Genomic DNA, 20465 nt, shown 5'->3' on the forward strand with positions numbered 1-20465 from the left:
CCACGGGAAAGTTTTTACTAAGCCGTTGCCCAGAAACGGCCGCGGTGCAGATCACAGAAAACACCGTTCTTCTATTGTTGCGTGCGTGTATGCTTGCGGGCGTTACCTAGCAGCGACCGCATTTTGCAGAGTCACTGCTTAGAAGCGGGTTCATGCGCCACATTATCATCAGTGCTACAGCGTGTAGACTGCTCAATGGTCCACCCATCCCTCTGGAACATGGATACAAAAGGCTCATTCTCTGAGGGTAAATTTGCTATGGTATGAAGCTCACTATATACATGCATCTAGTACTGAGATTGAGAGTGAATGGAATCGTACCTACAGTTCCCCATCCATTTTAATTATCTTCATAACATCCTGGATTGAAAGGTGCGTAGCACGCCATAAAGACGTATGGGAGGTGGACATATGGCTCCTCCGTGGGGGTGAGTGGTCAGCTTCACTGCCGCATTAACCCCGACGGAATAGCTCTCGGTACCCATTGGGTATGAGGCCGAGTGTGCCCCAGGGTCGGTCTGTAGGCTGTGCAGAAGAGACGAGATTGAACCACGGTTCTTCGGTTGTCCAGCCCGTAGTGTAATTATTGGACTACCGGACAGCCGGGATAGCGCAGTCGGTATAGTGACTAGTTACGGGCTGGACGACGACATGGGATCGGAGTTCGAATCCCGGTAGTGTCAGTAATTTTCTCCATGTCGGCCAGGCCGGCTGTGAGGCCCACCCAGCCTCCTATCCAATGGGTACGGGAGGCTCTTTCCCTGGGGGTAAAGCCGCCGGGGCGTGAAGCTGTCACTCACCTTCAACTAGTGTCGAGGTCAAGAAAATGTGGATCTGTACAGTCACTTCCCCATACGCCTTCATGGCATAGTGTTTAAATTGTTTAGCACAGGGACAACTTTAACTTCGATCCGACATAGCGCAGTCGGTATAGCGATTGGCGACGGGCTGGACGACCAAGGGGTCGAAGTTCGAGTCCCGGTGGGGGTAAGAATTTTCACTTTTTCATGTCGGCCAGGCCGGTTCTGGGGCCCACTCAACCTCCTGTCCAATTGGTACCGGGGCAAAGCGGCCTGGGCGTGAAGTTGACCACTCACCTCCAAGTAGTGCCGATGTCAAGAAAACATGGCTCTATACATCCACTCCCCCCTACGTCTTCATGGCATAGTGCTGAAGCAGTTAAGCACAGACAACTTTATCTTACCTGAGCTGACCCGTTTGCCATATATTTGCTTCCTGGAATGTTTTCTGAATAGACAGTTAATGGTTGGTGGAGAATCAGATTAAATTTATGAATGTTAGCTACCTGGGACTGTCAGCTGATGAACTAATCATATTGCACGTCGCCGTAGTTGGTGTAGCTCTGAGTGTTGCCAAGAGTCGGGCAGATGCTTACTGATATGCCCTGCTTTGGGGCCGGAGTGATAGTGGAGAAAATGTGTCTGTAACTTCATTTTAGTTCAGAGTGGCTCTGTATGGTGGTTGCCACTCAACTAGGTCCCAGACCTGGAGGTACTTGGTATACGCATACCATTTGCACGAAATGCATAAAATTAATGTATAAGAAGGAGGAAATATCTACCCCTATGTTTAATGCGTGGAAATAATGATTGGATTTCGATGAAATTTGGCATTAAGGGGACGTGTAATAAATTTGATGTTGCGTCGGGTCGAGCTAATATAATTCGTTTGTTGGATCTGAGGTTATCCGAGCGGTGACAATTACGATTGCTGTATTCTGGGATGTGAGGCCGTTTAGTCTGGTGGAACATCACCTACGTTTCGGAGGAATATACTGCTTTCGTGTTCAGGGACAAAGAATAAGCCAAACAAGGAGAAAGTTGGAAGAGAAAGTTGATTATTGCCCCGGTTGGTTGTTTGGATTCCTCTTCTTCCTCAATATGGAGGCAGCATGTTCCCGAGACGTCAGTAAACTGCCAGATTACATGGTCTCACAACCCAGAAGGCAATGACGTACATGATGCAGGGTGTTTCAGTTGGGGGAGGAACTGATTTTTTTTTAAATATTGTAGCTTGTAGATCCGTTACTAGATAGCGACCGCGAAACAAATTCAAACGGTGTTTTCTACGTGGTCCGTGCCAAGATGTTATAAGGAGGCTATATGTGCGAAATATACACTTGACGAAAGGCCAAGCGTATTCATAAGAGACAGACCCCATCTTCTCGTCTGAGAGGATGTTACATAAGGACTATTACCGCAAGTGTTCAGTTGGAAAAAAATCTCTGGTTGTGGGCCTCAAGGGGCCTGAAGCCGAGATGAACTGATTAGCGTCAAACCGCCAGTCGTAAGGTAACTTTAACTTTGACAAGTTTAGAGTTGTAAGGGCTGGAACACAGAGCGACATCAGTCGTACGACGTCCGCACGGTTCATGTCGCTTCAAGTAGTGGAATATAAAGTGTAGTTTTAGCTTTCATACATGACGACATGCGACATCTACCGTACGACAGTCGGAGAGTAGTGAAATGTATTAGGTCGGTCTAGTGTGAAAAGGAGGTCGTACGGCAGAAAATCATACGACATTTTTCTCGTACGACCGATGTCGCTGTGTGTGTTCCAGCCCTAAGGGTGTCTGTGAAGAGACTTAGCCGGTGTAGTTGAGAGCCAGCGGGCAACGAAATGAGCGCGGAAGCTGAAGAATGTACACTGTTAGAAGCTGTTACCAGGGAACGACTGGTGAAGACACAGCAAACTCAACGGACTTACCATGTGCTGTAATGATTTTTAAAGTGTGTAGATCAGCGATAGCGCTATAATTAAGTGTAGTCGCGAGTCGTTTGGTGAAGTGGACAATATGTCCAGTTATCAGTCCATACCCTATCAATAGTTATTCCATCTCGTGACAATATTAATTGGATTAATTCCATGCTGAAGAAGTTAAATAACGCAGTTGCTCTGTTAAACTCGACTGCCCTTGGGAATGTCCTTGTAGTTGTAGGAACTACACAATTAGAAGGCTTCAGAGCCATATTTCATGTCTGTTATAGGAAAATATAAATTAAATTGTTGGACATTTATGTGGCTTGAGTGCTGGCGCTCCTTATCGTCAGCAACACGCGTGACGGCATGCGGGAACAATCTCATGTTGTGTATCTCAATGCGGGTGCAGAACACGCGCCTTGAACGGGGTGCTGCCCGGATGAGACTAGGCTTCTAGTGGTTTCTCGCCCTATCGGCATTGTGATACCTCGAAATAAACCCCGACTGCTTCCTTCTCGCTCTCAAGGCGCTTCAGGAATATGCGTACGCTTCTCTGTGGTTGACAGTCTGTAATTGTAATTATTCCGAATGTACTCCTACACTAATTATATGCATCTCGAAAGTTCATCATAGGAACTAGCTGAATTTAGCGGTGGGCTACGGGGTGCGTGACTGGGCTTCTGTTCCCGGCAGGGGCAAGAGATTTCTCTTCTACACAATGTCCAGACCTACTCTGGGGCCCGCCCAGAATCATTATCTAGTTGGTATCGGGAACTGTCTGTCAGGGGTTAAAGCAGCCGGGACGTAAAGCTTGACCACTTCCATCTAGTGCCGACGTCAAGAGTGGCGGAGCTATACCTCCACACTCACACATCTTCATAGCGCTGTGCTTAATTAATTAAGCGCGGGGAAACCTTTACCTTATTTTACCTGACTTTTTGCTGTATAGCGTCTACACAGTGCGAGGACGTCAGTTCTCTTCCTGCACCAGGAATAGAAACCCGTTTCCTCCGTGGTTCAGCTCTTAGTGTAGTCGCTATACTTACGAGTTGTGAGGTTGTCTAGGGGCTGGAATGCAACTGCGTACATGGGCTGAACCAACAAACAAGTTAACTCCATGGAGCTGAGTCATTCTTGAGAAGCCACCAATAATTTTCAACATTTTATGAACCTTAAGGTCCATTACCGTGTTCACAAGAGCTCTCCACTGGTCCCAATCCTCAGCCAGATGGATCCAGTCCATACCGCTCCATCCTACCTCTCTAAGGTCCATTTTAATAGTAAAAGAATAAGGTAAACATCGTAAAAATATCCCTGTAACTGGCCTTGGATGCCCATAGGGTTGTGAGATGAAGTTCCCACATTTTCTAGACAATCGGCTCATAGACGGAGGTGAGGTTGTCAGCCTTACGCGCCTGCCGGCCTCCCTTTACCCCCAGGAAGATTCCTGGTACTCATTTCTGTTAGAGGCTGAGTGTAAATAGAAAGAAATCCAATGACCTCATCGGGATTCGATCCCGCGACCTTCCGGCTTGTAGCATAGTGCTTCAACCAACTACGCTACCGGATGCCCCCTCCATTTTAACAGTATCCTTCCATATACCTCTAGATCTTCATAGTGGTGTCTTTCCTTCAGGCTTTCTCACCAAAATTCTACATGCATACATCTTCCCACCCATACGTGCTCCTTGACGTGATCGTTCTATTTATATTTGGCGAAGAGCGCAAGTTTTGAGAAGCAGGGTCGTTATATGGCGCACGATCTGTTGAAGTCGCCAGCTGGTCACTCGATACGTTTGCACGTGTCTTTTACCCGCAACACTGACCCACAAGAAGTTGACGTGACAGCATCTTGTGTTACGTCAAGGAAAGGAGGCGGTTTCAGCGCGGCGTTGGGAACCTCGTGACTATTTTCCCATATACATTTTGCTTAAACGCTTAAAAGAGTCTTTCTTCAAAAGCCACCAGTCATTCACCTACTCGGGAATTCACAGACACTTTATGGAACCTGACGGTTCATTACCGTGATCACAAGAACCCACGACTGGTCCCTGCCCTGAACCAGATGAATCCAGTCCACACCACCCCTTACTACTTCTCTAAGGTCCATTTTAATGTTATCCCCCCTTACATCTAGGTCTCCCTAGTTCTGACTTTTCCCACGAAAGACCTCCCTATGCGTGCTACGTTCCCTGCCCATCTTATTCTCCTTTAGACTTCCGTTTAAGTAATTTAAAATAATTGTACCTATGAGTTGTGTATTTAAACTTGTTTAACTCTTCATATTGTTGTTTGGTATATTTCCTTCCTTAAGATTGATATTATTCTAAATTGGAGGGGGGGAGCAGATGCCTATTTCCTCCCCTCTGCCGGCATCCATGTCCGTGACTTGAATCCAGGGATTATCGTAAGTTAAGGTCTGTGGCATGTGCGCAGAGAAAAGTTGCAAAAATAAGCTCTTAGCTTTGACTGTCTGTCTGTCAATCTGTCAACATCTGACAGTATAACAACAGCTGAATTGATTTCCATGAAATTTAATGTTAGAGTTGCTTCAGTAACATTTGTTGTTGTTGTTGTAGTTTTTGTTAACATCGGACGTCAGTAACGAAAACTTTTCAAAAATACGTAACGTGCGTTTCTGAGCGCTTCTCGAGCGTAACTCGCTAATTATAGGAATGAAAAATTGTTTGAAACAGAAGTTGTGGAGAAACACGAAACACTCGATAACACAGCGGTCTTACCATTTACTAGTATTTACTGTGGTGTCTTCTTGTAATGCCGACGAGCGGCGGTAGGTCTGTCGATATAGTTCGCTTCCGGACTACAGGCCACGGAGTTTTAGTCTTCTTGTAACATGTAGACTTAAGTAGCTAACAGAGGTAACATCTGGTCCCTACAAATTTCATTGTAAGCTGGTTTTTACTTTACAAATTATCCTCAACATATTGTGACATGTAGACACAATGCTAGGCAACGACTCGGTAAACACAGTCCCTCGGCAACGAATAGGCAGTCAACAATCGAATAACTTCCTTTGCTATGCAGCGGCGCTGTAGATACAACAGGGGAAATGTTTTCTGTGGGTTCGCCTCGAGTCTGTAAGTAGTACAGAATGAGAATCAGAATGAAACGAATCCTCGTCAGTCCATGAAGAAGGGTTCGGCTGAAGATTTATTGTGAGTTCTTGTAATTTATTGTGATAACGAATTATTTTAAAGGAGTGATGAATAAATCTAATCATCTAATACAAATCCCGTTTATTAGTCACGCCCATAAAACGTAACAGTATGTTAGGTAAGGTTCTTACGCCAGTGGCTATGAAGTGTACTATGTTCTGCGATGTTACACAGTATAGTCTGGTAGACGTTTGCTGACGTTTCGGAGGAACATATCGTCTCTGTACTCGGTGTTGAAGAGTAAGCCAAGCAGCCAACCATCAAGAAGCTCAGCTTGCTGTTTGCTCATTGCCTGGCGTAAACTTCAAACCCTGACGATGGAGGCAGTACGTTCCTCCGAATCGTGTAGCCGTATAGCCTGTCAGAAACCACCGACGTTTCGGAAGACTATACTGCTTCCATCTCTAGGGTCGAAAGGTAAGCCCTGCTTGCTTCTTGCTCTGTACGTGCTTGGCTTCCACTTGAACCCTGAAAATGGAGACAGTACGTTCCTCCGAAAGGTTGATTTGCTTCTACCAGGCTATACGGCGTCACATCCCAGAAGATATTGCTGTTTCTGACAACACTTACTTTAAATAAAGATGAAATTTCAGGTTTACGCGGCGGTCAGAATTAATAATATTCTGGTGTTATGGGCAATGACACCGTTTATTTTGGTAGGAGCCTGCTGCCTGAAGAGACTTCCAGGTTGCCATCGCGGTTCGGTTCAACAAAGGAGAGCTGAGTGTGGTTCAAATGAGTGGAGTGTGTAGGGGGCCCGTTGTGATACCCGACACCTCAGAAGACCTGCCCTTTTCCCCCTCCGCAGGAAGTGGTCTATATCCGGTCTGTACGGACCACTCGCCAACTTCCTATTTGTGTGTGTCATGTCACGGTTACGTAACCTGTGGTGCGCGAACGTCTGCTAAATTTTATTAGGTTTGAGGTCACGGCCGTGACTGTAACGCCTTGAGGTTTGTTAGAAGTACACACATTGTTTCGGAGGAACGTATCGCCTCCACCTTCAAGGCTGAAGAGCGAGCCAAGGAAGAACCAAAACAAGAAGCAGAGGGTCATGCTTTTCGTTTGTTGAGTTTATTCACTAAACGCTTTATCGCAGCTTACTATATTCTACGCCATTTAATATTTGACATTTTTATTTATTTTATTCTTCGGTCTTTGTGTCCCGTTTTTATGACCCGAGATAGCTCAGTCGGTAAAGTGGCTGGTTACCAGCTGGGCTGCCGGCAGTATATTGTGACATGTAGACCCATTTCTAGGCAACGACTCGGTAAACACATTTGCCACGGCAACGAAAACGCAGGTAACAATCGGATAACTTCCGTTTCTATGCAACGGTGTTGTAAATACGACAATAGGGGAAGAGGTGTTTTCTATGTTGCTCGCATATATCCATTACTAGACAACGGTTGTATTTTCTGTGCTGTGGTCCGACCCAAGACTGTGTAGGGTACAGCCAGCAATAATTGTTCAGTCTAATCGTAGTTGTCAGTTGAAAGTCAGCGTCTCAAGGGAAGACTTAGCATGTGAAAAGAAGATTTATGCGAGTTGAAGTTACAGTGAGATTTGTAAATCCGTTGCCAGGATACGACTAGTGAAGACTGAGAAGACTCAGCGTGTCCTATTGTGATTACGAGTGATCAATAAATCCAGTCATCCAATCCAAACCCCGTTATTATTAGTCACGCATCTATAAACACGTGACGGTTACTATGTTCAGACTGTCCCCTGGGTCCAGTGAGCTTCCCAGGCAGTGAGAAACAAGGCGCTTCTTCCCGAGGGTGTAAAAGCTGTTCGAGCTTGCGGGATGGGGACAGTGGATGTCTCATCCAGGATCAGTTAGCACGTGTCAGGTTCTGATCACTCAGCGATATCTGATCTTAGAGGCTTGAAAAGGCACTCATGTTCAATACCCACCGTCATCAGCCCTTCTGTACTTGAGGATGTAGCCGTTATTGTACCGGAATCGCTGTTTTGTAGGGTATTGCGAAGGTCGGCGTGCCATCATGTTCTTAGCTCCACCCTCGCCCCCAGTTTTAAGAGAGCGTGCTGGACGGACAACATGGGTGCCACCAGGATTCTTTCTGAAGGAGGGGGCGCTCAAAATTTGCTTACATTTACATTTACATTTGACCCACGTAAGACAATTTTTGATAGGTCGCCCTAGAGTGTTCAGGAGACAATATCATTAAAAATAGTTTTTGATATTAATATTTTGCGTAGTTCCATTCAATTTTTGTTTTGTTTGAATCAGGTGAGTGTGAGGAAACATCATGGTTTCTCTTCCTCTGTCTGCCGGTACCCATGTTAGTGAATATTCGTGTGTGCGTAATGGCCTGAGTTGGTGTTCATTTGCCAGATGTGCGACTGTAACTCGATGGATCCATAATCACTTATTTTAAAATAAGTTTCCCCGTAACATTTTCCAAAGTACTGGACGATTTCGTTTAAGCTCTGTAAACTTTATAGGTCCTTTGGAATTTTGGTTTAGTTTGGTTCAATTTGAGGATAGTTTTATTGCAGGCAGAGCTACTGACTCTGTGTGACATCGAGACTTCCTAAAGTAATACACTGATTTACGCGACATTGCCCCGTCTGCCGCACAGCAAGAAATGCAGCTCTGCACATTGTTACAGGTACCTATGAGGCTGTACGGTGACAGCAGGAACCTAAATAGCTTTACAGCCTCTCTACACTTGCAGTAAGTTATAGAATCTTCCTGTACAGTCACGAAGGGTGCAATTATGCGCACAGTTGCAGGTCCCTATCAGGCTGTGCGGTGACGGTAGGAACCTAAATAGCTTTACAGCCTCTCTACATCTACAGTAAAGTGAGTAAAGTAAAACTATCCCTGTAACAGGCCGTGAAGGCCTTGAGACGTTGAGGGTCCCACACTATCTAGACAATCAGAGGGTCCCACACTATCTAGACAATCAGAGCACAGATGGCGGTAAGGTTGTCAGCCTTACGCGACGGCCGCGCTTTGCTCCCCAGGAAAATTATTTAATTAATTCCTGGTACTCATTTCTGTTAGAGGCTGAGTAAACCCCAGGGCCTAGTGCGGCTGGTAGGATTGAAAAAAAATCTAATGACCTCATCGGAACTTGAACCCACGACCTTCCGGCTTGTAGCGTAGCCCCTCAACCAACTACGCTACCGCGTAGTAAGCTATAAAATGTTCCTATACAGTCACGAAAGAATTCGCGAAATATTCCTCCTAGTGCAGAGGTAGTTGTGTCAGGGAACGAACCTGAAACAGGTTATGTAATCCTCAGTTTCAGTTATGTGATCGTTAAAACAGTTACTAAGATTCTGTTTTCAGCATACTTCCGGCAGTCATACGCCAGTGAGAAACTCAAACACACTGGGTTAATACTTTTCTCACTAGATGGCAGTGGGTATGCGTTTCTGATGTAAATGCGCTGTGTGTTCAGTGTTAGGAAATTATATTAGTATATTACTTTCATGGGAATAATATTGTTAATTACAACGTACGCAGTCACAAGGAAAGGACACAACACAGAACACAATATACACAAGAATATAGGAAGAGTACTCCCATAGGAGAGGATTGACGTAACTCGCGAATTTGAAGTGCGACGTATAGATGATAAATCTTGAAAAGTGTTAATATATAAACTTTATTATTATACATGACATATATACATTTTAATCATTTTATAAAGGAGACATGATGGCATACAGTGCAATGGTTTGACGTAAATAAAACCACACCTAAAGATGGCACATTAGTGCCGAAACATGTAGTGAAGAGAAAAGTGAAATTGTGTGCACTGTAAGAGGATTGGTACAAATACACATCACGAATAATATTGTTGTTATTTTCCTTAGAAATTATGCTTTTGTAATATGTTTGCCTTCATTTTGCTGTACTTGCAGTGCGTGCTTAGTAAAAGTACACCAACCTGTGCAAGCCTGTGTATCTTTTTCTGGAGAATTTCAATATGTCGGGTGTTTCATTTCGTGTCAGCACCTTCAAATGACGTTCAATTTCTTAATGTCCTCCTAGGAAAATCATTACTAGCATTTACTCACCAACTGCAAAAGTTCTTTTCAGTTGTTCTGAGTTACGTACACTGAGATCTGTTCTTCTGCTTGGCCATAACTGTCTAATGAAAACAGCAACAACAACAACAACAACAACAACAACAACTAACGCAATAGATCACATCGTTTCAGTCTTTTTTTTTTTAATTGTAAACCATGTGTCATTTCTGTTTACATTACTTCAGTATGAAGGGTGTGTTGACACCATGCTGTGTTCATAGACCAGTCAAAATTCTCTCTTTGATGCATGATAGAAATGAATGATGTTTACAGGTATGAACAGAATATGAAGATGCTAAAAAAAGTTAATTAGAAAAATTGCCCTTGCAAAAGCAGGATTCAGATGGCGCTAGTGCTGTTAACCATGAACTAGCAGTAGAACCTTACTGCTGCTGCGCTCATCTTATTACTACTACTACTAGTAGTAGTAGTAGTAGAACTGCTAAGAAAGAGGTTTCATCTTGATCGGCACAACTGCCATATGTATGTGGAAAGCATCATCAGCAACTAACGATGAATGGTTGATGTGCTATATTGCACAAGGTGACAAGTTTAAGTGAGGACTGATGCTTTTCATAGCAGATCTCAGACATTTGCATCGATACATGTTGAGAAATAATGTTTATTTTATGGGATTTTACCCTCTGAAACTTTTCTCTACAACACAGCTATTACACACATAAATGGAGGAGCACCTGCTATTAACAGCCCTGCTCATTGTTTCTGTGACTGTGGAGCATGTACATATTTCCTTTTTCACATTTTTCCATATTTCTTTTACTTATTACTGACTCTTATCTGTTTATTGTAATGCATGTGTTTCCATGACAAGTTATGACTTTGAAATGAGTGGCTGTTTAAGAACAGATCTCGTTTATGTTTAGTGTTCTGATCCATTTGGTTATCCATTCATTATTTTCAGACACCGTGTTCGCCATTCTTGCGAGGAAACTTGTTTAAATAATTCTTAATATGTTGAGAACTGTGTTAAATTTTGGATCTCCATCATGGCTGCTTAATATGCATCCATAATATGTATGTAATGGCCGTCTTGTAGTGCACTCAGTTTCACATGTCACTTCACTACATGTTTCGGCAACATTGTGCCATCCTCCGGTGATTTATTTACGATAAGCTATTGCATTGCTTGCCATCATGCGTCTTTCATAAAATTATTAAAATGTACATTCTTCGTTAACTATAATAAAATTTGTATACACTAAAACTTGTTAAGATTATTCATCTTATGCGTCTTAATTCAAACTCGCGTATTGTATGGTTCTTCCACTATGGGAGTCGTTTTTCCTATATTTTTTGTATACTGTGTCTTGTGATGTGTCCTTCCTTTTTGGCTGCGAGTGTTGTAATGTTGGATGCTGGCTTAATACGTATTCTGAATTAACATTACTTAGATGTGTTGTAAATTCTGTAACAGTGTAACTATTTATAAGTCTAGTATATTTCTCTCAATTATGACAATTTGAAATCAGGTCCGTACATTTGATGACTAGAAGTTGGGCATCGTGATCAGGTGATCCATCTGTCACTGGTTTGATATGTGATGTTGCCTAGAGTTGCCTGTAAAAATATTATTGACCACAGTACTGGAGTAATTTTGAATTCTTATGGTGAAATTAACGATTCATGTAAGATTGGACGATGTTAATAGTGTGTTTGGACATTGTTTTTGTAGTAAATTTCAGTAAGATAATCAGTGACCGAAAATGACAAATTCGGGTTTAGTTTTATGAAGACAGTTTATTTTTTCTGACGTGTTCAGGAATGATGCAGATAGGACGTGAATGTTAGGAATTTAGCTTCCAGTTGCACAGAATTTTATGTGTTGTTCGTTACAGCAGTTTTTTTTATCTACATGATCATTAAATTATGGATTTTTTGACAAAGATGCTTCTCGTTTGTTTAGAGTAACCATTTCCTGCAGTGTGTAGGTTAACGTGTACAGTCCCTGGTTCTTTCCTAGCGATGTGCATAGAAGCAATAATGCCAATAGCTCACAAGACAGTGTTTTTTCCACAGCAAACAAGAAATGAAATTACAAGAAACATATATCACAGAATCTAGTAAATATGTAGGAATAAAAATACTGATATCTATCATGAAGCAGGAAAACAAAACGTGGATAGGAGAACTGAATTGCCATATGAAATTTCGGAATTTTCTTTTCTGAAGGCTTGAAGGTATCTGTTCATAGCACAGCTTGCGTCCTATAGCGTTATGTTCGGTTAGGCTGCGTTAATTTAAATTGTAGTGATGCATCACAACATGAAGTTGAGCGTTATCATTACGAAGAGTTTACTCGTACATATAGAATTGATTTATACCCTCGAAATTTGGCCCGAGATATTTAAATATTTTGAAACTTTGGGAAAAAAAAATTAAGACTCCTTAAATTCCAAAAGCTTTCGATTTGCCGATATTTGAGAATTCGAATGGATTTCGGAAATTTTGTTTTTTTAGAAAGGTTTCAAATCCTCAGAATTCTAAAAAAAATCATTGTAATAAGTCAGTTTTTAGAAATAAATAAATTTTGAGACTTCTGAAATCTGCTAAATATTCAAACACTCGACAACTTGACAACACGAGTTTATTACAAAGTTATGAAATTCTATAAATTTGAACAGTTTCTGGTATAATCTCAAAACAAGTATCCAGCACACATAACTACCACTTACCTTGCGAACGTCACTGGAAGTCCGCCAGATTAATCGCCTACATTTGCTCTACCTAAGACCGTATAAATTTATATTCAGATGCATTTGCTTTTTGTAGTTTCCCACAGATGGACACATAAAGCCTATTTCCTCCATTGTATTAAACCTTGCCGATTGATTCTGTTTTCTGCTCCTAGGTGATCTTTTACGACAGCGACTGGAACCCGACAGTGGATCAGCAAGCTATGGACCGCGCCCACCGTCTGGGCCAAACCAAACAGGTGACGGTTTATCGGCTTATCTGCAAGGGAAGCATAGAAGAACGCATCCTCCAGAGAGCTAGAGAAAAGAGTGAGGTGAGTCGCGGTCAGAAGATGTATTGTCATTTATAAATGAATATATGCGCCCATAATCTCGCTGTGTTTTCCAAGAACTCGTTTGCTGGTACTCGCATGGACAGTTTTAGCCTCAGCTGCGAAATATGCAAAAAAACTGGAAGTTGTGTGACTTTTCACAGGTGTGCTGGTGTACGTACGCGCTGATTTGACATGTTACATGATATGTTTGTGGCCCCCAGCAAAATGTTATTGGCCTATGTCTCTAGAATGAGCCGTTTATTTGATTCTGTTGCAGATTCAACGCATGGTGATCAGTGGTGGCAACTTCAAACCTGACACTCTGAAACCTAAAGAGGTGGTATCCCTGCTGCTGGATGACGAGGAAATAGAAAAGAAATGTAAGTATAACAGTTGTCACTTTGATGTGATGTAATTACAGAACTTTAACCAGAAAAGGTGAAAGGAAGAGACCATCGGGGAGGTCTAGACATAGTCAGTATTAATGAGAAGTTTAGAGGAATGGGATATGGGTATGTGGGCTGGATTCATGTGGGTAGAAACCAATGTTGAACACTATTGAACGTTGAGGTTCCTTGGAAAGCAGGAGATTTCTTAACTTTTCTGTAGCCACGCTAAAAGGCCCCGTGGAAGGTGGGGATGATGGTGGTCGAGGCTTCCCCCACTCTGCAAATTGTTGTAGTTCCCCTTCAGTCTCGTTTGGCCTCAAGACCAGCCCAAAATGTTTGTTGCCGCTAGAAACATTGGAGAATTGGAGACTATATGGGAGGGGCAAGGGAATTGTGGAAGGGGTCAGTCGGTCTGTTGTCTTTCCATGGCTTGAGTATAGGATAGTGACTCTTAGCTTTTGTAGAGGACATCTGTTTGAAGTTAATTCATTGGTTATTATAAAAATGAACGACGCATAACAAATTTTGTATTTATTGTTTTTTTACATTTGACTTTCCTTCAATTTCAAATAGACAAACAAGAAATAATAAATATATGGAAAATTTTGGTGAAGGGAATCTATTGGAAACTGGTTTTTTTTTGGGGGGCGGGATTAGGATGAGGTTTGCAGTTAATGTTAAATATCTTAGGGATTTAGGTTTATGGTAAACTTAATTTGATTGAATTGGGTCATATATTATACAATGGAGAACTTTAATCTTGGGCTCTGTCAAAGAGGAATCTCTGGGGCTTATTAGTGAGTCGATCTGTTAGGTGGGTAGTTTTTTTTTTGCCAGCTTGTGCTTTTTCTGGTTTTATTATTGACTCTTAAATGTATACTCGTATGTTGTTACTTGTGTAGGATCTTCTTCCTCTGAAATGCATGAAAATGTTGTGTAGGATACCAGAAATGTTAATTCTTTCCCACCAGACCGTCAGCGACAAGCAGAAAGGCGCAGTCAGGAAGAAGCCCGCGCAGACATCTATCGGGAAAGAGACAGGGAAAGGAAGCGGAAACAATGCTTGGGCGTCATCAGAGTAAGTGTTCTAATATTCACTAGTATACGAAAACGTCTCCTGTCAAATCATCACACTTCTATTATTAGTATTAATGAATGCCTCTGTTATGAGGTTCGAGGCTTTCATTATGTTATGTGGGGGCACATGGTAGCGTAGTTGGTTGAGGCACTATGCTACGAGCCGGAAGATCGCAGGTTCGATTCACTATGAGGTCATTGCATTTTTAAATTGAACTGATCCTTCCACCTGCACTGTGGCCCTGGGGTCGACTCAGCCTCTAACAGAAACGAGTACCAGGAATCTCCCTGGGGGGTAAAGCGCGGCTGCTGTATAAGGCTGACAACCTCACCGCCATCTGTGAGCCGATTGTTTAGAAAATGTGAGAGCTTCAACGTCTCAGAACCCTATGGGCATCCATGGCCTGTTACAGGGAGCACTTTTTCTTTTACCTCTTTCTTGCCATTATATTATGTGTGTGTGTTTATAGGCTATTTTATAATCCACACAACTTCATATAAATAGGTACAGGCCTTCTTACCGGGGGGATGGGAGGGGGGAAGCGTCCAGAAGCTAAACATCCACCTTCTCCATATAACGCATACACATTCTGTTTGCGGTGTTCTTAGTAGCTAGATTATGTAGTGTCAGATAGCGGTCTCCGTAGTCTAGGGCTAACGTTCCCACCTCATGACTCAAGGTACGCGGGTTCAAACACGGCGGAGATCGTGGAATTTTTAAGGGCGGAAAAATTCAGGGAACAAGTACTCCGGGAGGGACTTTAAGCCGTGGGTCCCATGTCGTAGCTTTACGGCACGTAAAAGAACCCAATGCCTCAAGGAGGCCTCTGAGCCAAATTATAAAGGACATTTCCTGCCCAACAATAGTCTCTAACGCCTCTGGTAGATGGGGGAAGTATCTAGATACCGCTGAGCCAGTAGAGGCCGAACTCGCTGGCTGAGTCGGGACTGATGGCACGCACCAGTATCGGTAGGGTATAGAGACTGGTAGAATATCACAGGGGGACGTAAAATAGACCACTGGTCCTGGTGCATGGGGAAACCCACCCCCTCCAATAATAATAATAATAATAATAATAATGTAGTGTCAGATGGTAGGATGATTGATGAATTGGAAAGGATTTGGAAGGAGGCAACCATGGTATAATGAAGGTCCTATCCCTGAATTGGCCTGGATGGACTAAGGAAAATCATGAAAGCCCTCATTCAAGATATCCAGTGTCCCAAGCGAGATTTGAACCGGGCACCTCCTGAATATGAGTAAAGAACATTACTGTTAGAGCATCCTGCCCAGTGCAGTGATTAAGTTCATTGTGTGGTATTTGGGGTAAGGGGGGGACATAGGGTTGTTAGATGTCGAGGCTCCCGCATTTTCTAAACAGTCAGCTCACAGATGGCGGTGAGTTTGTCAGCCTTACATGCTGGCCGCCCTTTACCCCCAGGAAGATTCCTGGTACTCATTTCTGTTAGAGGCTGAGTCCACCCTGGGGTCATAGTGCGGCTGGAAAGATCAGTTGAATTGAAAATTGCACTGACCTCATTGGGAATCGAACTTAGACCTTTCAGCATGTAGCATAATGCCTCAACAAACCACGCTACCGCGTACCCTCTAGTATTTGGGGTAGGATACTATGTAGTCTTGTATGAGTAAGTGGATACCAGCAGTCTGAATACCTGCTGCAGTCTGAAATGTGTCTGTTGTCAGGACAGTTACCATGATTATTGTCTAGGTTTATTTTTTCTGTGAAACTTCATGAAGATTTGAAATATAGTGTATTCTCTTTACTGCAAGATCAGTGAATAGCATATTAATTGTGTAATTTAATAATTTCCCTTCCTTTGTATTATTAAATGAAAGATAATGCAGTGGATATACACATAGGATTAATGGTAAAAGAAGTTATCTATACAAATTCTCTTTGTGACATGTGAAAGGATTGTAGTTTGTTGTTCATTTGGTGCTTAGCTCAGATAAGCGTGGAATGATTGGATGGTTCTATGGTACTCGTGATATTCAAAAGTGTATAGTTATCAGTGAGTGGTAACCACATGTTTTCTGTTAAGATTATTGCCAAGTATGGCCTTACAAACACACGCCAGACACCCTTTAATAGCTGTGCATTTCTCCTAGTAATTTTGTAGTCATTTTCATGTGAGTTGATGGCTAAGAGAAACCATGAAGCACATCCAACTGTGCGGCTAGTAGCTCTGAAAGAAGCATAAAGCATCACGTTACAGTACTGTGACATGCACTTCTATAGTACCTGCGTTCTCAACATGAGATCTAGTGAATACTTTAACCCTCTGAGGTTTCATTTTATGACGCCTGACAAGGTGCAGCATGTTTCATTTGAGATTTGAGGTTCTTATTTTCAAAAGTAATAGGATCACTGTCTTCTGGAATGTGATGCCATGTAGTTCCATAAATAACAGTGTTTCGGAAGCACTTGCTGCTTCCACCTTCAGGTGGAAGAATATTATGTGTGATGTTAGGCCTTGTACTTTAGGAGATGGGTACCAACTGTAGAAGGGATGTGCTGGCTGATTTTTCAGGGTAGAAGACTATTTTGTGGAATGTGGTGCTATGTAGTTCCATTGATAACAGCGTTTCAGAAGCACTTGCTGCTTCCATCTTCAGGCAGAAGAATGTTATCTGTGGTGTGAGGCCTTGTACTTTAGGAGATGGATACCAAGTATAGAAGGGATGTGCTGTCTCAGTCTTCAAGGTAGAAGAATATTTTGTGGAATGTGGTGCCATTTAGTTCCATTAATGACAGTGTTTCAGAAGAACCTGCTGCGTCCATCTTCAGGTGGAATGATAGTGATGTGAGGTCACGTAGCTTGCTGAATGGATAGCAGTTTGGAGGAACCTATTTCTTCCATTTTCAGGGTAGAAGGATATTTTTTGGCGTGTGTGGTCTTGGAGTTTGATAGATAGGTACCAATATTTCAGAACAACCATCTTCCTTCTTCTAGTTAGAATAAGCATTCTTTTATCCTGAAGATGGAAGCAGGAAGGAAGGGACTGTCTGCCCTACACAGAACAACCATCTGCCTTCTTCTAGTTAGAAGAAGTATTCTTTTATCCTGAAGATAGAAGCAGGAAGGAAGGGACTGTCTGCCCTACACAGTGTCACATCCCAGTATACTGCCATCCTATTTTCTTTGTGATTTACTTTATGACACTGTCAGCTTCTCATACTGTATGGCGTTGAATGATTGGATGGTCGGTGCATAATGAATTGGAACGGATTTGGAAGGAAGCGGTCGGTGTGAATCTCAGCTGGGGGCACCGGCTATTCTGACAGTGTTTTCATGGTAATCCTCAGTCTACAGGGATGTGCCACAACCGTTTCCTTTCAAATCCAAATTCATCAGTAAACCTACAGTTCACTTGCTGAAGGCGCCCTAAAATGACCCTCATAATAATGTGTAAATATTATATTCTAGTGTGTAGTATCGTTGCTATGCAGCAATCTTGAGAATGAACGTGCATTGCTTGGTAACGGGTGGTAAACACGTCAATAATATCGGGGCAATCGCTAGACAACCGCCAATAACAATAGAAGAATTGTTGGGGGCAGTGTTTTCTGTGTGGTTCGCCCCGGGACTATATAACGAGGACCCCAGTTGAGAATCGGCAGTCGCGTTTGAGCTCTGCAAGGGAGACTGAGAAGAGATGGCGCTGTAGTTGAGTTGGGAATTGAGGGAGTTGAATTGCGGGATATTCGCCGGACAGGAAGGACCTGAGCGTGGGAAGCTGAAGAATCCTCACTGTTAGAAGCCGTTGCTAGAGAACGGCTGGCTGAACACACTGCAGGCTGGAGAAGACTTAGTGTTTGCAGCAGTGATTTGTAAAGTATGGAGATTAGCGGTTGCGCTTTAATTACTTGTAGTTCTGAGTGGTATCAGCAAATCCATTCACCAGTCTGTACCCCGTTCAATAGTCACACCCCTGAAATGTATTCGTAGTTAGGCTGATTAATAAGAATGGGTTCTGAATTAGATGATTGGATGTATTGACACTTTTTACAATTACAATCAGTTATGACTGTCTACGACTCGCTCCGTTCCTTACTGGACCACGAGCATCTTCTCTTCCATTTTGACGAATGACGAACGACGAACGAAAAATCACTGTTCGCTCATTGAACTCACTGAACTCCTTCTGAATTACAACTCTTTCGTAGTTCCATGCGAACGGAATATAAGTCACCATCTCAAACGGTTCATTCTGTGTTATCCGTTGCCACGGGAATCGGCGCCTTTGTTAATATTCGTTGTCTAGCAGATGGTCATATTCCGTCACAGCACGAAGGGGGCGCAAGTTTAGCTCCTAGATGCTTTACCCCCGCGGTGGGAAAACCCTGTACCTATTTATAGGAAGTTGTGTGGGTTTAATAACCAATCTAGAAGCGAAGAGAAAATTTCGTGCCTTAGCCGGGACTCTATCCTGGTCGCCCGGTCAGTAGGCTGCCCTTACCGACTGAGCTGTTCTGGTTGCTGTGTTGAATGAAGCTTGATAAGCATGGGGAACCTGTGAACTCCAAGCACTGTAGCCTGTGGAGAGGCAACCTCGGTATGTACGTGTAATACCATGCCCACTGCGTGTTCTGGGAACCGGCCCTCAGGGTTACCGGCCACGCGAGACGTCGTCACGGGGCGGAACAAAACGCCTTCTGGAACCGGTATAGTCCCGGCCGGAATGATGTGTTACGTGTTGTAAGGTAAAGATGTACCTGTGCTTGCGGCCTCCGTAGTCTTAGGGGTAACGTTCCCACCTCATGACTCAAGGTACGCGGGTTCAAGCCCGGCGGAGGTCGTGGAATTTTTAAGGGCGGAAAAATTCAGGGAACAAGTCCTCCGGGAGGGTCTTTAAGCCGTGGGTCCCATGTCGTAGCTTTACGGCACGTAAAAGAACCTCATGCCTCAAGGAGGCCTCTGAGCCAAATTATTAAGGACATTTCCCGCTCAACAATAGTCTCTAACGCCTCTGGTAGATGGGGGAGCCAGTAGAGGCCGAACTCGCTGGCTGANTGTCAGCTTCACACCGCGGCTGCTTTACCCCCGGGGAAAGAGCCCCCGTTACCCATTGGGTAGGAGGCTGGGTGGGCCCCTAAGCCGGTCTGGACGACGTGGAGAAGAGAAAATTCTTGACCCTATCGGGTCTTGAGCTTCGACCCCTCGGTCGTCCAGCCCGTAGCATGGTTACTTGAGGCGCTATACAAGCCTGAAGGTCGCGGATTCGAAACCCAATGAGGTCATTATTTTTTTCATCTGACATAATCTTTCCCGCCGCCTTGGGGTCGACTTAGCCTCTAACATAAATGTGTACCAGGAATCTTCCTGGGGACAAAGAGTGGCCAGCGCGTAAGGTTGACAGCCTTACCGCCATCTGTGAGCCGATTGTCTAGAAAATATGGAAGCCTCGACGTATCACAACTCTATGGTCCTCCACGGCCTGTTACAGGGATAGCTTTACCTGTTACATATTAGTACTAGCAGAAAATGTGACGTGCTGATGTCGAAATGGTGTTCTGCGACGTGCGCATATTGGTCTCATACTGTTTGGGCCAGAATGTTGTATAGCAGTATCGTCTTACAGGGTGATTCATATAGAACCGGCCCGACGAAATGAGGTGTAATATAAAATATACCATGCAGATATTAAAGTAATTTACACATATCTTATCTTGGATTGTGTGCCGTGATCAGGGCAGGTGTTGAAAGTGTCTGCCGTTTTCAAGTAGGCATTAGAAACACTCGCTATTCAACAGTGTACTCCATGACTGTCGCCTGCGCACTGCAGACACGTTTCGGCATTGTCCTTGACCTTACAGCATAAGGGCTGCCACTTGCCGGATCATGCGCACACCATTCGATTCAGCACGGCCCACAGATTATTATGTCGTAATTGTGAGCGGTTATATTTATCACCTGTGGAATTATTAGCAGATTCATCGGGCCGGTTCTATACGATTCACCCTGTAGTTCAAGGAGGACTAA

The 20465-nt window shown here is 43.5% G+C and overlaps 1 protein-coding gene across 1 annotated transcript in view; it reads left to right on the top strand.

The window, feature by feature from the left end:
- The window catches only part of LOC111873304 (chromatin-remodeling ATPase INO80), a 151929-nt gene that overhangs the window by 93629 nt on the left and 37835 nt on the right, over nt 1-20465 (top strand). Inside the window, exons 24-26 of the mRNA XM_023867911.2 lie at nt 12835-12993; nt 13271-13373; nt 14354-14460. Coding sequence (XP_023723679.1) covers nt 12835-12993; nt 13271-13373; nt 14354-14460 — 369 coding nt within the window. The remainder of the gene's footprint in view (nt 1-12834; nt 12994-13270; nt 13374-14353; nt 14461-20465) is intronic.

The sequence above is a fragment of the Cryptotermes secundus genome, unplaced genomic scaffold, assembly GCF_002891405.2.
Source record: "Cryptotermes secundus unplaced genomic scaffold, Csec_1.0 scaffold189, whole genome shotgun sequence".
Taxonomy (NCBI): Eukaryota; Metazoa; Arthropoda; class Insecta; order Blattodea; family Kalotermitidae; genus Cryptotermes; species Cryptotermes secundus.